The sequence below is a fragment of the Peromyscus eremicus genome, chromosome 22, assembly GCF_949786415.1.
Source record: "Peromyscus eremicus chromosome 22, PerEre_H2_v1, whole genome shotgun sequence".
Taxonomy (NCBI): domain Eukaryota; kingdom Metazoa; phylum Chordata; class Mammalia; order Rodentia; family Cricetidae; genus Peromyscus; species Peromyscus eremicus.
In genome coordinates this window covers 5,781,384-5,798,209 of record NC_081437.1, presented here as the reverse complement: position 1 = coordinate 5,798,209, position 16,826 = coordinate 5,781,384, and the positions used below count along the sequence as shown (strand labels likewise).

General features: G+C 45.3%; 1 protein-coding gene and 1 long non-coding RNA gene across 3 annotated transcripts in view; one reads left to right on the top strand and one right to left on the bottom strand.

The window, feature by feature from the left end:
- Ston1 (stonin 1) overlaps positions 1 to 13,562 on the top strand; it is a 43,040-nt gene extending 29,478 nt beyond the window's left edge. For both annotated transcript variants that reach the window (XM_059248644.1, XM_059248643.1), the window contains exons 2-4: positions 5,413 to 7,371; positions 12,255 to 12,457; positions 13,144 to 13,562. In XM_059248644.1, coding sequence (XP_059104627.1) covers positions 5,460 to 7,371; positions 12,255 to 12,457; positions 13,144 to 13,218 — 2,190 coding nt within the window. In that variant the 5' untranslated portion in view covers positions 5,413 to 5,459 and the 3' untranslated portion in view covers positions 13,219 to 13,562. The remainder of the gene's footprint in view (positions 1 to 5,412; positions 7,372 to 12,254; positions 12,458 to 13,143) is intronic.
- Positions 5,920 to 8,783, bottom strand: LOC131897674 (uncharacterized). Its single transcript, XR_009375763.1, has 4 exons — positions 8,588 to 8,783; positions 7,775 to 7,938; positions 6,958 to 7,217; positions 5,920 to 6,847 (listed from the first exon to the last, which is right to left on the bottom strand). It is a non-coding gene; the product is annotated as an uncharacterized LOC131897674 (long non-coding RNA).
- Positions 13,563 to 16,826: the final 3,264 nt, after the last annotated feature.

Sequence of the window (16,826 nt, the reverse complement as noted above, 5' to 3'; positions counted from 1 at the left end):
ATGCTCAGAAGAAATGATCACAGAGAGGGCAAATTCACAAAGATAGGGTAGGTTAGTGATTCCCAGGCCCAGGAGAAAGGGAGAATGGGGAGTGTCTGAAGTAGGTCTAGGGTTTATTTTGGGGGCCAGAGCAATGTTCTGAAATTGGTGATCATGGATACATAACCGTTATTATTCTAAAAATCACTTAAGTGCACACTTTCTTTTTCTTTTTGGAAAGGGGCCTTACGGTGTGTGAATTGCATCTCAATGAGTCCTGATTTTGTCCCTTACTGCTGGGGTGACTTCAGGCTGACACAGGGGTTTTGCCCCTTACTGCTGGGGTGACTTCAGGCTGCACACAGGAATGTTGGTTTGCACAGCACAGGTTGTTTGATAAGCCATGAGTCATGAATAGTAAATATTTGAATAGTAAACTTCATATATTGGGGCGAGGGAGGGGGCTGCTGTGCCTTATAAACTCACTGGATTTTTAGTTTTCCCCCACATTTTCCACTCCACTAACAAAATGGCTACATAGTAATCATTCCAATGAAGACTTAGTTATTCATATTCCCAACCTTCCTGTCTACGTTTCTCATACAGTCCCTCCCCCCCCCCAGTGTGTGTGTGTGTGTGTGTGTGTGTGTGTGTGTGTGTGTGTGTGTGTGTGTTGGGAGGCACATGAAATCTATCCTTGGTAACACAATTTTAAGTGAATAGTGCAGAACATCTGTCTCACTGGTTGGTCTGCCCACAGCCTCTTACAGTCCTTTTTATTTTTGTGACTTCTACTGCAATGCCTTTTATTTCTAAATTTGAATCTTCCTTTTTTCCATTGTTCATTAAATTAGCTGTAAGGATTTATCAGTTGTCAACAAAACTATATGCACTGGCTGAGCCCCAGATCTCCCTCAATCACCTTTTACAACTGAAATGCCGTGCTCTCTGAACGGTGACTCCCCATTTGTCCCTTTTCCAGGGCCTGGCACACACTGCTGCACTTTCTGCTCTGAGTCTGACGTCAGACATCTTGTGTAAGTGGGGCCACAGTGTATACGTCTGCTGCTGGCTTTTCACCTCAGATGCGACACTCAGGGTCCAGGTGTGTTGCAGCAGGTGTTAGAATTAGTTTTTAAGACCCAGTAATATTCCCTTGTACACATTTTCTTCATTCTTAGAGGCTTAGTGTGTGTGTGTTTAAATAACGAATTCAGTGTTTAAGGGTCCTTGTCTGGCTTTGTTATCAGGATGAAGCTGGCCTCATAAAACAGGTTTGGAAGCATTCCCTCCTCTTCAGTTTTTGGGAGACTTTGCAAAGTACATTAATTCTTCTTTGAGTGTTTTGTAGACTTTGGCAGGGAAGCCATTTGGTCCTGGGCTTCTCCTTGTTGGGAAGTTTTCTGTGATGAAACCAGTCTCTCTCACTAGTTAAAGATTTATTCAAATTTTCTATTTCTTTCTTTCTCTTTTAAAAAGATTTACTATTTTATTTTATTATTTTATTTTATTTTCTGCCTGTAGGTACCTGTGGAGGTCAGAAGAGGTCATTGGATCCTCTGGGATTGGAGTTCCTGATGGCTGTGAACCAGCATGTGGGTGCTGGGAACTGAACCCAGTCCTGTGTAAGAGCAGCTGGTGCTCTTACCCACTGGGCCGACTCTCCAGCCCAGGTTTTCTGGTTTTCTGGTTCGACATTGGCAGGTTGCCTGTTTCTAGAAATTTTAACCGTCTTCCTCAAGCTTGTCCACTTGCTGCTCTGCTCCGAGGCTCTTACAAGCCTTCCTGTTTTTGCGAATTTCGTTGCAATGTTTTTTGTTTCTGATTTGGAATCTTCTCCCCTTTCCCACTAAATTAGCTAAAGATCTATCAGTTTTCAACAACACTGACTCCAAGGCTCGCCCTTCTGTGTCCCATCTTCTTTTCTCCGTCTCACTCACCTCTGCTCTGGTATTTCTCCTCTGCTAACCTTCTCTTAGCCCATCTATTGGCCAACTTCTTCAAGCATAAAGCTGTGCCATTTCTTTGAATCCACCATTATTATTATTATTATTATTTAATGGAGGCATTGATTGCTGGAGACTTCCCTGTTAGCATGGACTGTGAATTTTAGAAATCTTTGTTTGAAGGGTGGTGGTGCTCTGTATGCTGTGAATGTGTTGTTCCCATTGGTTGATAAATAAAATGCTGATTGGCCATTAGCTCAGGCTTATTATTGACTAGCTCTTACACTTAAATTAACCCATAATTCTTATTTATGTTTAGCCACATGGCTTGGTACCTTTTCTCAGTTCTGCTTTGTCATCTTGCTTCCTCTGTGCCTGGTTGGCAACTCCTGACTCAGCCTTCCTCTTCCCAGAATTCTCCTTGTCTGTTTATCCTGCCTATACTTCCTGCCTGGCTACTCGCCAATCAGCATTTTATTTATCAACCAATGGAAACAACACATTCACAGCATGCAGAGCACCATCACCCATCATTTCCCCTTTTCTTTCTATTTAAAAGGAAAGTTTTAACTTTAACATAGTAAAATTATATATAACAAAACAGTTATCAAGCAAGAATTATAATATTTAGTCTATTTGTATTTGGCAAAAATTAAAGAAAATATTTTATCTATCATATATTTGTGAACTAAAGTTTTATATCTATCCTTTCTCTTATCATAACCAAGGAAAATCATAATTATAACTATCTAGTCTTCAACTATATCAAGGACCTTAGAAGGATACAATATTATCTAAGTAAACAGGAAGAACATTGTAAGCATCTTCCAAAAATCTAGAATGACAGAGACAGTTGGCTGCCTGGACAGTCACCCAAGGTTCTTCTGCAATGTTGGGGCATCTGTCTTCAGCCTACAGGGCTAGAGTCTCTCAGTCGCTTCTCTTTGTGTCCTGTAGAATGTCTGGCAGTTTCTTCTGTGAAGCAGGAACCTGAAGGACCATCTTGTCTTGCAAAGTTCAGTGGACACTTTCCTATGGGTCCTATATGTCCAGTCAATACAACATTTTGTCAAGCAGTCCAGGCAAGAACAGCTTCTTACCCAAATGCCTATTTTTGCCAAGAAGAAGATAAACTCCATATGGAGTGTCTTCGATGCCCATCTTTCTCTTTGAAGTAAATCGGTGCTGCCAGGAGCAGACATGTCTCACTGTCCAGAAAGTCTAAATTTTTAAAACATTTTAAATGCCATATTCTGTAGGTCTTTGAAGTGTTTGAAGACTACCTTCCTAACTGAATGATATCTATGTATACCTAGAAAACTTAAGATGACTATAAGTTTGACTATCATAGAAGACTAATTATTAATCTGTATTTCTCAACTATACATTACAATTTAAATGAGTTATATAAACATAATATCTTAAACGAGAGTAGAAATATATATATAGTATAACAAAATTAACTTTAAATTTGTATCAATAAACTAAACTCTATATCAATGTAAAACATTTTAAGCAAGTTGTTCCTTAAAAGTAGGTTCAACAATCTACCCTGGTATAGATTTTAGTATTTTCTAATTCACTCCCCCACCCCCTGCTTTCTTTTGGAAATTGTGTGACTACACAATGTCTTTATCTGTTATTTAGGTTGTTTGTCAATTTCCATATATATTGCCGAATCTTTCAGCTTTTCTTTTGCTATTGACTTCTAGGGCTTTCCCGCCTTGTAGTAGGCAAAAATACATTACTTCAGTTTTCCTAAATTTAAGGTTTGTTTTGTGGCCTATCGTGACCTACTCCGGCATGTGTTCTGTGTGTAGGAGAACGTTCTGCTTGAGAAGGTGTATGTCCACTCCAGTCTGTGCTGGAGTCCTGTGTATGTGTCCCATAGGCCCATTTGGTGGGAGGGATTGGTTAAACCTTCTTAGTAAAAAAAGAAAAAACCCCATCCATCTGGATACTTCCTCTATTATAAAAAGTGGGATACCAAATTTCTTCATGTTTAGCTATCTTGTCCCTCCTTCATGGCTGCCGGCATTTGCTTTTCTTTCTCTTGGCATTCTGGTACTAGGTTCTAACACATTTACAATGATTTTATTTTCCTTGTGCACTGACCCTTTTATTGGTATACAGTGTGCCTTTTGTGTCTGCAACTTGTTGTTGTTGTTGTTATTATTATTATTATTAGTTTTCCAAGACAGGGTTCCTCTGTGTCCTGGAACTCCCTCTGTAAGCCAGATTGGTCTCGAACTCACAGAGATCCACCTGTCTCTGCCTCCCGAGTGCTGGGATTAAAAGGCATATGACACTACCGCCCGGCTATTTGTTTTTAAAATATTTTATATTTTCATTTTAGGTGTGTGAGTATTTTGCCTACTTGCATATCTGTGCACCACATGCATACTTGGTGCCCATGGAGGTCAGAAAAGGGAATTGGTCAGACCCCACGGAACTGGAGTCATAGACGCTTGTGAGCTGCCATGTGGGTGTGGGAAACCAACTTGCATCTTCTGTAAAAACAGCCGGTGCTCTTAACTGCTGGGCCATCGCTCCAGCCCTTGTGTGTCTTTGTTTTATGAGACTGAGGCCTGCCCTGTAGCTGGACTCACTATGTAGCCCGGGCTGAATTAACTAGGTTCCTCCTGCCTCAGCTCCCCACATCCTGGGATTATAGGTGTGTGCCTCCATGCCTGGCATTGTAACTTTTTGACTTGAAGTTTGTTTTGCCTGATAGAAGTGTGACTCCTGCGGTAGTTAGCTTTCTGTCACTATAACAAAATACCCGAGACAATGAACTTAGAAAGAGAGGAAAGACCTCTGTTGGTTCACAGTTTTAAAGGTTTTAGTCTGTGGCCAATTGGCGCATGGCCCTTGGGTACATCAGAATGAGAGTTGGAAAGGAGGTAGCTCATCCACCTCACAGGGTCAGAGAAAAAGGGGAGAAGGTGGGATTCCTACACCCCCCTTCAGGGGTCCACCCTCCATTGACCCAGCTTCCTTCCATTAGTCTCAGTTGTGTCAAGGGCTGAGGACAGTGTCTCCCATGCATGTACCCTGGGGGACAGTCAGACCCACACTCCAGCCTCTGCCCTCTCCACGCTGCTTAGGTTTCCATCTCCCTCCCTTCATGTTCAGCTGATGTGTGTTCTTACCTACAGCAAACTCTGGGGGACCCGTAGAGTTAGGTCTTAGTGTTTTGTTCATTTATCTGCCAAGAACGGCCACTTGGAAGCTTTTTTTTTTTCAAAGATTTATTTATTTATTATGTATACAGCATGTATGACAGCAGTCTAGAAGAGGGCACCAGATCTCATTATAGATGGTTGTGAGCCACCATGTGGTTGCTGGGAATTGAACTCAGGACCTCTGGAAGAGCAGTCAGTGCTTTTCACCTCTGAGCCAAGCTTTCCACACCCAGGTCTTTGTCAAAATGAAAGCACTCTAGTATCTTGGTTTTTAACCTTTATTTTGCCTTTCTCCTCTGTAGAGACAATGTCCCTGACTATTTGACCGGACCACAAGCCCACCCTGAAGATGTGTTCTACAAACCCAGGCAGCTGGGTCACCTTCGATGATGACCCCGCTTTTCAGTCTTCTCAGGCGAAGGCGAAGGATTTCCCTCTGGAGACCCAAGGTGTTTGCAGACCAAACGGACTGAAGCTGAGCCTGCCCGGCCTCAGGGACCTCCCGAGCGCTTCCTCCTCCACTAGCAGCACCCCGCTATCCTCTCCCATGGTCGACTTTTACTTCAGCCCGGGACCCCCAAGCAACTCTCCTCTCTCTACACCCACCAAAGACTTCCCGGGGTTCCCTGGCATCCCTAAAGCAGGGACTCACGTGCTTTATCCTATTCCAGAATGTTCTTCAAGCAGCCCCCCCTCAACAGCGGGTCCTCCGTTATCGCTTACGAAGCCACCCTGCTTACCCCATGCGTCATTACCCAGTGACCACTCATGCACCCCACTGACCCCCAAAGCTGGTCTTGAAGATGACGCCAGCCCTCAGCGGGCCCTCAGCGAGGCTCTGCAGTTCGAGTATTTTCGAGAGGACTGTTCTTTCTCCAACCCATTTTGGAAGGATGAAGGTAGTAGTTCTCAGCTCTCCTTTGACTCCCCGGCAAGCAGAAAGCCGTTCTCATCGAGGGACAAGGAAGTACCCATTGATCAAAAAAGCCTAAACCAGTGCTCACTTAGCTACATCTGTGAGAGGCTTGAACACCTGCAGTCAGCTGAGACCCAAGACCCTCTTGGAAACGCGTCTATGCAGAGTCCGTATGCTGGAGACACAGCCTCTTCTTTTGTCCCCCACACGCTCTTCCGGAGTCAGCCCAAAGCTGGGTGGTCCTTCATGCTGAGGATTCCCGAGAAGAAGAACATGATGTCTTCCAGGCAGTGGGGACCCATTTTCCTGAAGGTTCTGCCAGGAGGGATTCTGCAGATGTATTATGAGAAGGGGCTGGAAAAACCGTTCAAAGAGTTCCAGCTCGATCCACATTGCAGACTTTCTGAACCCAAACTGGAGAACTTCAGCATGGCGGGGAAAATCCACACTGTGAAGGTGGAGCATGTGTCTTACTCAGAGAAAAGGAAGTACCATTCCAAGACGGAGGTGGTTCACGAGCCTGACATAGAACAGATGCTAAAGTTGGGGTCCACGGAGCACGGTGACTTCTTGGAGTTCCTGACCACTGTGGAGGAGGAGCTGATAAAGCTGCCCGCTGTTGCAAAACCAAGGAAGAATTACGAGGAACAAGAAATTTACCTGGACATCGTGGACAACTTTTGGGGTAAAGTAACCAAAGAAGATGGGAAATTGGTTGAAAGTGCCGTGATAACTCAAATCTGCTGCCTCTGCTTTGTGAATGGGACGGCGGAATGTTTTTTAACCTTGAATGACCTTGAACTCCAGAAACGAGATCAATGCTATTTTGAGAAAGAACCAGAAAAAAGGGGGATTGATATTCTTAACTACCATTTCCATACATGTGTGAAAGCTGAGGAATTTGAACAGTCCAGAATCATTAAGTTCATACCTCTGGATGCTTGCCGGTTTGAGCTGATGCGTTTCAAAACCTCGTATGAAGGGGGTGAGCTTCCCTTTTCTGTGAAGTCCATAGTGGCTGTCCAGGGGGCATATGTGGAACTTCAGGCCTTTGTCAACATGACCCCGGGGGCTCAGAAGTCACCCTCTGCCAGTTCCTCAAGGTGCTGTGACAATATCATGATTCACTTTCCTGTCCCAGCCCAATGGATCAAGGCCCTCTGGACCAGGAACCTTCAGAGGCAGAAGTCTCTGAAAGCCAAAATGAACCGTCGGGCATGTCTGGGGAGTTTACAGGAACCTGAATCCGAACCTGTCATTCAGGTCACCGTGGGGTCAGCGAAATACGAGAGTGCCTACCGGGCTGTGGTGTGGAAGATAGATCGACTTCCAGACAAAAACTCAAGTAAATATCCGACGCCTAGGCTGATTTTCATAGGAAACTGCTCAGCGTTCTCACCACATCCATGGGCCCAAAGCAGGCAGAGGTGGATGGTAGCTTGAGAAGCCGAGGGCACGTCAGCACAGCTAGGTGGGAGGTGGGACTTTTAGCCAAACAGCTGGTTTACTTGTTTTCTCTTGTGTTAGTGCTACCCAATGAGTGTAACTTCCTGCCTCTTTAGTATCAAAAGAAATGGCGATCTAGTTAAGAGATTTTCTGTGGTGGGTCCTAGGAAATGTTTATAGGAATGGAGGAAGGAAGGAAGGAAGGAAGGAAGGAAGGAAGGAAGGAAGGAGGAAGAGCCTCTTCTGGCTCCCAGGTAGAGCATCACCCCATTCTCCAGGATTCTGTGGTTGATGCTGCTCACTTGTGAACGGGCTGGACCGAGTCCTCACTGTGGTGCCTCTGGGTAGCTCCTTCTGGGTTGGTCTTCCTCCCCTGCTGGGCAGTTCTGGTTCTATTTCTGGTGAGCAGGGGTCACATGCCTGTCTGCATCTCCCTAGCATCCAGCACAGAGCTGGACGGAATTTCCTGGAGGAAATCAATGTAAATTTGTGGAAGGAATACGTGAAGGGCTGAGTCCTCCTCTCATGATCCATTCTCACTGATCCAATCAGTCTACACCATGAATTCTCGGAAAGTCTGCTGCTACAGACGAGATCATTTTCATTAGAAATGTACAGTCATTACACAGACATGTACGTGTAAATGTACACTCTACACAGACGCTATGTCTGGTCCCAGAGGCTGCCCCAGCACCAATGGGAAACAGCAGAAATCAGGGTGTCACCCAGACCTCAGGGGTGGTCTCGGGCTTCAGGAGGTTCCCAGCTGTGTAGCTACCTGCCAGCTTTCCTGTTTTTGTAGAAATGAGAGGCAGGATTCTGATTTTGTCTACCATGTGAGATTGAAAAACGGACAAATAGGTTTCAAAATCAATCTCTGAGAACATGTGATTAAGATCTCCAAATTGCACCCTCCCTCCCCTGTAACTGGGGTTTTCTCCAGTCCTGCTCTGGCTCCCCGCAGTTCTGCAGCCCACTTATAAAATAATCACTCAGAAGCTCATATTAATTAAAATTGCTCAGCCATTAGCTCAGGCTAACTATTGACTAGCTCTTACATCTTAATTTAACCCATTTCTATTAATCTATAAGTTGCCACATGGCTCATGGCTTACTGGTATCTTAACATCTGCTTCTCATGGCGGCAGCAGCGGCTGGCAGGGTCTCCTGACTCAGCCTTCCACTTCCCAGAATTCTCCTCTCTGCTTGTCCTGTGGGCCAGGCAGGATCAGAAAAACTTCAGCTACACTCCCCCATAAAAACATGGAGATTTAACCTGCTTTAGCAACCCAGTTATCAGACAATCCTGTGCATGATCTCTGTGGATTATGATAGTTACTGACATGCCCACTGCACAGGAGCTGAGTAGTCCATACCATCACAGGCCATTATGACCAGACTACACCAGCACCATCTAGCCTTGCTCTGAGCTATCTCGGCCAGGTCATGGGCAAATATTGTGGCTGATCAGAGTCACGTCAAGGCTGAGTGAAATGCGGCACCTGTGAAGGAGAGTGTGAGGTATCGGGTAGGATGACAGGCTGGGGACTTCTGTTCTGCACAGGGCACTCGGGCTCCTCAGCCTTCCAAGTTGGTGTCTGGTACCTGCTGAATCCTGTCTGTAACTCAAACTCTAGTTGGTTACATCAGCAAGCTGCAAGTCATGGGCAAGGACCCAGTCCAGGAAGCAGGTATACCATAGGCTGGGCCTGCTCTTCCTGCCTACATCACTCAGGTCTGTAAGGAAGTGGTCCTCACCCTGGGAACACATGAGATTCTCCTGGGGAGTGATTTAAACATACTGGGGCCTTGACCCTCCTCAGGGATACTGCTGTAAAATGCATGAAGGGAGCTTGATGTTGTGGTTATTTAAAAGTCTTGTGTTCAAAATACCTACAGAGCTCTCTCTAGTAAAAGTGATTCCTTTGATGTTAGCAGCATGGAGAAGGAGAAGCCCAAGGTGCACTGACGTTCCCTGAAGGACTAGAGAGGTTCTTGGGGACTGTGAAATGGGGATGCCGACGTTCTGATCTTTGTGCAGACGTGCACAGGAAAGGTTTGACTGAATACCGAACAGATGAATGAATTCATCAACTCAGATTTCCCCAAGTTGGCCCCAATTTCTTCTCCATACCCCAGTGTTCTGCTGGAGTGAACGCAGATTAAAAGCAAAAGAGCTCGTTGATCAAGGGGCAAAGGGTGAGAGAGGAAGACGCTGGAGACCATGATAGGCGGGTTTAGATAGGGGGCTGCCGGAGCGACACTCACCAGCAACTGAAGCTTTCGCCTTCGCTCGCCCCCGCCCCGCCCCCGGCTCATTTCTGCTTCGCTCTTTGTCACCAGTATCTTGGTTCTATCCCTCGCGATTTGGTCCTCCTAAGTCCTTTTTCTTCAGCTTTTCTTAGTAGTTCAGCTTCAGATGTGGAGTGTGTTGTGTCAGGAGAGATCACCGGGACCTAGAAAGCCTCTGTGGTTCGCTCTCCCTGGCCTGAGCCGAAAGAGTAATTACTAAGGCCCGCCAGTGCCCCCTCGTGGTCGGTTCCGAGGTAACAGGCTTTTCTCTGCCGTTCCCAAGTTTGACAAGTGTCTTTGAGGCCCGGAACCGGGTCTCTTCAGCTCGAAGTTTGAATAAGAGTATGTTAGTGAACACTGCAGAGTGGCCAAAAGCCTGGAAAAAAGACACTAGAAAACTTGGGAGAAAAATACTCTTACCACCAGCTTTTAAGGAAAAAAGGCAGAGGTGCTAGTTCCGTTATTTAAAAAGTATTACGTCTTTAAATCAGATGTATTTCCCACCCTCATTTCCACTGGGAGACTTCCCTAAGAAACAATTCTTTTTTTTTTTTTTTTTTTTTTTTTTTTTTGGTTTTTCGAGACAGGGTTTCTCTGTGTAGCTTTGCGCCTTTCCTGGGACTCACTTCGTAGCCCAGGCTGGCCTCGAACTCACAGAGATCCACCTGGCTCTGCCTCCCGAGTGCTGGGATTAAAGGCGTGCGCCACCACCGCCCGGCTAAGAAACAATTCTTGTACAATATAAACATCGATGAATAAACTCCAGTGTCATTTTCAAGTCTAAATAGGTAGAATACATAGTTCTCTGACCTGCAAAGTATAGTAACTGGATACGTCAGCTTTAAAATCAAACAGCACTTGGCAAAATATTAAGTTCAGCTGGCTGGTTAGCCTCACAACAACCTCGTAAGACCCTCGTTGGGGAAACTGAGGCTCAAAGAGTTAGGTAGCTTGCCTAGGGTCACAGAGCTCTTAAGTAAACAAAGCCGGGTCTAAGAGTTTGTATTCTGTCACAGCCATAGAAGTGAAAGGCTGTGGCTGAGTGTAAGTGAGCTACTGCATCCTGGATGCTGCCTGAAGTCTAGACAGGATGAGAGATTATGAGAACCCCACTCATCCCTGTCTCTCTGTCTGTCTGTCTCTCTGTCCGTCTGTCTCACTGTGTGTGTGTGTGTGTGTGTGTGTGTGTGTGTGTGTGTGTGTGGTCTCGCCTGCAGTGACATGGGCAGCTTATGGACCCTCAGAGGCCACTGTGGTTCCATCCTCTGTGTTAGCGCTGTGGAGTGAGCCTTGGCTGGCCGATTGATGAGTGACCTCTCCAGGCCTTTTATAGCTTCGGAATTCGATCAGTCTCTCTACAAGAAGCAGGTTGCAAGGAATGAAAGGCAACTTATCTTTTAAAGTAAATTTAAGTAAAATCTTTTAAGCTCACGTTTTTTGTGCCTAGGGCTATACTCTGATGAAATTTTTTTTTTCTTGAGCTAATTCAGTGGCACAGGAGTTTAATCTGGCTTTTGAAATTACCGTATTTTTAGAAGTTACATTTATTTAAAGACAGATTGAACTGGACACAATTAGATGCTATGAACAATGTGACAGGACCACGGGACATTTGTGAAGTTACTGCAGGGACACACACACTTTACTGTTTTTGTTGTTTGTCTCAGGCTGGCCTCAAAGTCAGATGTAGTCTGGAGTGACTTTGCACCCCCACTCTTCCCAGCACCGCCTCTTAAGTGCGGGCATTTTGCAGGTGTGTGCCTGGCTCTAAAATGCTAACCCATCAAAACTCCCTCCCATCTCCCACACTGTGTAATTCCCACCTAAGCTCTCTGAGTAGACCCGGGACCCCTGGGTCCTGCGCAGGTTCTGGCACAGCCTCGGGTACCTCCACGACAATTCTCTTCACCGAGAACATATATTAGACTGAAATACTGAAGGCCGGGATGCCCATCTCTCTACTGTAATCTGTTCTAGTAAGAGCTTTTCAGGACAATGAGTGGGAATTCCAGTAGTGAAAAAAAATTCATTCCACCGAAACAAAAACGTATTATATCAAAACTTCAAGCCTAACTTTTAAAAGTCAGGCTTTTGAAACCATAGACCTAATTTGAACCCTATCTTTGCATTATCTAAAAATAAACACTGGCTTAAAACAATGATGGGGAATTATTTGGGCTTATTCAGTCTACTCAGGAGAAAGGTTTCTAGAGGGCTGAATCACATTGTGGTCAAATAATTCTGTTTCATATAAATATTGTTCTTATCTTTTGATTAGAGAACCTTTGTAACATTTGTGACTAAAAGTCATTTTTAAGAGTTGATCTGTGTGGGGACAAGAACTAATGCTCCAAGTGTGACACTAGGTTCTTCCCACTTGGCACACAGTTGATGTTCACGGCTGGGATTTTCACTACAGTGAGAAGCACATGGTGTAGACTACTCCTTTGCCATTGGATCATTCTGACTCTTTGCTTTGGTTTCCTCTAGGTCCCGATCAGCCTCATAGTCTGTCATACAAACTTGAACTTGGATCAGACCAGGAGATTCCCTCAGATTGGTATCCATTTGCTACTGTCCAGTTTTCAATGCCTGAAACCTCTGCCTCGGGGACGGAGGTGAGGTCTCTAGGAGTAGAGAGTGACGTGCAGCCTCAGAAACACACGTCTCAGCGGGCTTGCTACAACATCCAGGTACCCCAAGAGCCCTGGTTCAAGTGAGGGTTCTAGATCCGGCGTGGGGCCTAACCTGACAGGAAATACGCAATTTGCGCCTTAAGAATCAGTCAGTCAGTCAGTCAGTCAGTCAGTCAGTCGTCAGTCTGCCTGTGTGTCTCTCTCCCTTTCTCTCTTCTCTTTCCAATGATATTCGACAAAGAAAAAGCTCATGATAATTTAGTGGCCACCATTAACATCTGTTAAGAAATCTGTATGTGTGGATCCACTGATTTCTTTCCCTACTGATAAAGTTAGTGAGGGGCAGCTGGTACACTGTGCCCTACCCTCTGCCCCAAAGCTGCCCGCCAACCCCCAGCAGCCAGGAACTGTACTACAGAAGAAATTGGGTCAGCCTGTTCCAGTGATAGTCACCCAAGGACCACTGAATGTCCCTCTGCAGGACTGTTCCTATGGCAGCTTCCCAGAGCACGGCAGATTGAAATTAAAAATTGGGATGAAAGCTATCATTCCAGAGAGCTTCAGCTTTGGTTCTAGAAGGAAGGATTTGGGGGCTTGGTTCCCACAAAACAAGAGTGCCTCACTACTGAGCTGCTGTGGATCCGTGGACGGGCTGCGTCTGTGTCCACGGGGTGAGGCGGTCAGTGAATCATCAGCTATAGACAGTACCAAGAGCTACACAGCGCTCTGTTTTCCCCTAACAGGTTGAAATAGAAAAGAAGTGGATCCAGATAGATGGAGAAGACCCAGATAAAGCCGGTGGCTGTGTGACTCAGTAGATGATGATGCCCCTCTGGTCAACCCACAGCTGGCGCAGGAAGTTCTGGTACAGTATGGTGGGGACTGAGTTCTGAGTAGCAGCCTTAGGCCAGAGATGCAGTGGTGAGTCTGGAGAAGCGTATGCTCCAAAGCAGGCCGTCTGCATGTTACCCCCTGATATACTTCTGCTCTGGGGATATGAGTGGGAATGTGTCCGTGACTTGTGCATCTTGTTGAAAGGCAGAGGTGCTGTTAATTGGCGCGAGACCTGCTGGCCAGTTTGCCTGAAGAGTATGTGGGTTTGGATTACCCAGTGACTGCGTTTTGTCATCTGGGTTGTGTGATTCCCCATCTCTTCTTGCTTTCTGTGAATGAGACTGGCCCCGATAGGCTCACATACTTGAGTGCTTAGTCACCGGGGAGTGGAACTGTTTGAGAAGGATCGGAAGGACTAGGAGGTGTGGCCTGTTTGGAGTAGGTGTGGCCTTGTTGGAGGAAGTGTTTCACTGTGGGGTGGGCTTTGACGTTTCAAAAGCCATGCCAGGCCCAGTCTCTGTCTCTCTCTCTGCCTGTGGATAAGGATGTAGTTCTCAGCTACTGCTCCAGCACCACAAGTACCCTCAAGCTCCTACCATGCTCCTGCCAAGATGATAATGTACTAACCTTCTGAAAACATAAGCAAGCCAGTCAGCAGCACTCCTCCATGGTCTCTGCATCAGCTCCTGCCTCCAGGTTCCTGCCTTGTTTGAGTTCCTGTCCTGACTTCCTTCCGTGATGAACAGTGATGCAGAAGTGTAAGCCAAACAAACCCCTTCCTCCCCAACTTGTTTATGTCATGGTGTTTCATCGCATCGATAGAAACCCTAGCTGGGACCGTTAGCATGTGGACCACCAAGAGAGGCAACCGAAGGAGACAGAACCCCAAGTACGTGATGTCTCTTCTCGCTCAGCCCTGAGATGCAGTTAGGTGAAACCTGTGATTTTTTTAATTATCTATGCTCCTGTCCTGTGACAATATTGGGGAGTCATCCTCAGCAGCATTTGCTACCTGTCTTTCCCTTGCTGTGGGGTCATTTTCAAAATGTCATGTGGGATCTATGGTCCAAAGAAATTATTTCCATTAATATACATGTTTTGGAATGAGTCCCTACGATACAGTGCCTTTTGGTCTGGGGTATGGGGGGCAGGGGAGGGCGCGGGATTCCTTTCAAAATGAGATCAGAGTCACTGGACATAAATTAAAATATTTATTTACATTAAAGATGAACTTTTAAAGTTCATGAATATGGTTTTCCAAAAGTAGCAACGCTAGGACCGTGTTTGGCAACAGTGTTTCCTGTAATTAACACAACTCTCTTGTTAGAGGGCTAAGCCCTGGACTCTCTTGCTAGAAGGCTGAGCTCCGGCTTGATTCTGTGCGCTGGTGATGCCCCTCTTCGGGTTCATTCGAATTCATTGAGACTGTTTTCTTGGACTGGAGAGATGGCCCAGCCGTTCCAGGCTAGGCTCACAACCAAAAGTATGAAAGTGTTTCCTTTAGAAGATGTGCCAAGTCAAAGACACTGTATTACTACAAGGAGATAGTTCAGCTCTTCCGAGTGGGAGGAAAGACTTGATGGTCCTGTGTCTAGGGAGATGACAGGGGCATTAGCAGCTAGAACTCTGCCTGGCATTTCCTTTAGTTCTTACCATGACAAGTCAGAACCCTAAAACTGATAAAATCGTTGTTCTGAGGATTTTTTTTTCTTTGTCTGAAAAACAGAGTTCTCCATGTCGTTTTAACATGCACTCAGTTCATATCGAGCCTTATCCGAGACTGGAGGCTTTCTTCCCCACTCTCTAGGCTTGTTTTGAGTCAAAAAGTGAAGTGCAGCTGTTCTAAACCACATTTCCTTGTTGGCCTACAGAATTTATTTCACGCATTTATCTTGTGTTACGCTCATTTTCATCTATTCAGATAGATTAAAAGAAACATTCACGATGGTTTGTATCAATCAGATTTTATTGTTCTTCTTTTACTGTGGAGGCACAGCAAACAACAGTCAACGTAGGAATGGATTACAGCGCTCTAGTTTAACTCCGTGGGATACGTCACTCACAACGTTTGCTCGAGGCTCGTGGCTGATGGTCGTGAGTGCATGTTTTATACCAGTTACACCATCTTTCTCTATCTTCTGGAGTAGGCACACTTTCTCTTCCATCTGCTTGGGACGAATATGGAGACCGGTGAGCAGTGATGCCGGAAAAGAGGTGGGCCATAAAAAGTTCACAGTGGATGCAAATGAACTGAATGCATATTCATATCACAAAAGAAATCCAAGGCATCCCTCCTCCCGCCTTGAAGGCTGGCTAGTGTGTGTGGGTCGCACTGCTGGGGTCTTTAAGTCACAAGCCACCCAGACCTCAGGACCAGCTCAAGCTTCAGGAACAGAAGACTGCCACAAGCCCAAACGGAGTTCCTGGAGCAATGTTGATAGCATTAACAGTGGGGTGCAGCGGCATAATGGTTAATTTGCACATCTATCAAGGACCTTAGATATCCATTATGTAGTGTTAAATTAACATTAGGGATGAGAGGCTTTTTTTAATACAGTTCTTCTGACCTTAGAAATGGCTGGAGGTCAAATGTGACTCCTGAGCTCTGTGTGAAAAGTTACCAGGGCATTTAGACAGTGTAAGAAGTAAAATCTCTTCCAGGAGGCCAGCAGTGATCTTCAAAAGCCCTTGCTTCTAAAGGAGGCTGGGAGGGAATTCAAGAAGAAACACTTTAAAAAAATTTTTTTAATTTAGATAACTTCTTTACGAGTGTGAGCACTTTGGAGTCTGTGGCCAATGTCAAGGACACCATCAGGTTATAACTTGTCCTTCTGCCTTCACTGGCCTGGTTCGTTCATCTAGCCGGCAGGGGCCACGTTAACTGTGCTAATAAGTTCATGAGTTGATCGTTCCGTGATCAATTGTGCAGGTCTGAGCGCAAGAACATTTCCCGTGTCGGTGGCAACTGTTAAAGCTAATCAATTACAAAAGATGGATGCTGTGCTCTCCAGCTCGCCTTTAGGTCTGGTGTGTATGTCAGAGAACTGTAGTACCTTTCATTCAGGAGCTGTGTTTATGGTCTAGCCCCTTTCTTTACTAATTCACTTGGATGGTTTTCCTTAACAATGACTGTTATGTTTTACTCAAAATATGACTTTTGTGACCTGTCATTACAAATACAGAACAGATTGAACTTTGATAATCATGTAACAAAGTATTTTGTAGATTACCTATTGATTTTTATAAAATTAAAGATGTATTTCAAATGGTTCTTACTGTGCTGTGGACTTTTATCTTCTTCTGCAAGGCCTGGGGCTTTTTTTTTTTTTTAAGGTGTGAAAACAATTTCAATAACCTTTCATCAATTGACTATCTGTCAGATATATACACATAACTTCACTATTATGGAGTCCCTCGACATGACATCTTGGAATAGCCTAGAAAATGAAGATCAACCAAGTCTTTTGGGTCACATTATAATAGCTGAGTCAAAAGGTGACTTATTTTGTTATTCGTGTGTGTGTGTGTGTGTGTGTGTGCGCGCGCGCGCGCACGCATGTTTGAGCATCTGAGTGCAGTGCCTGTAGGGGCC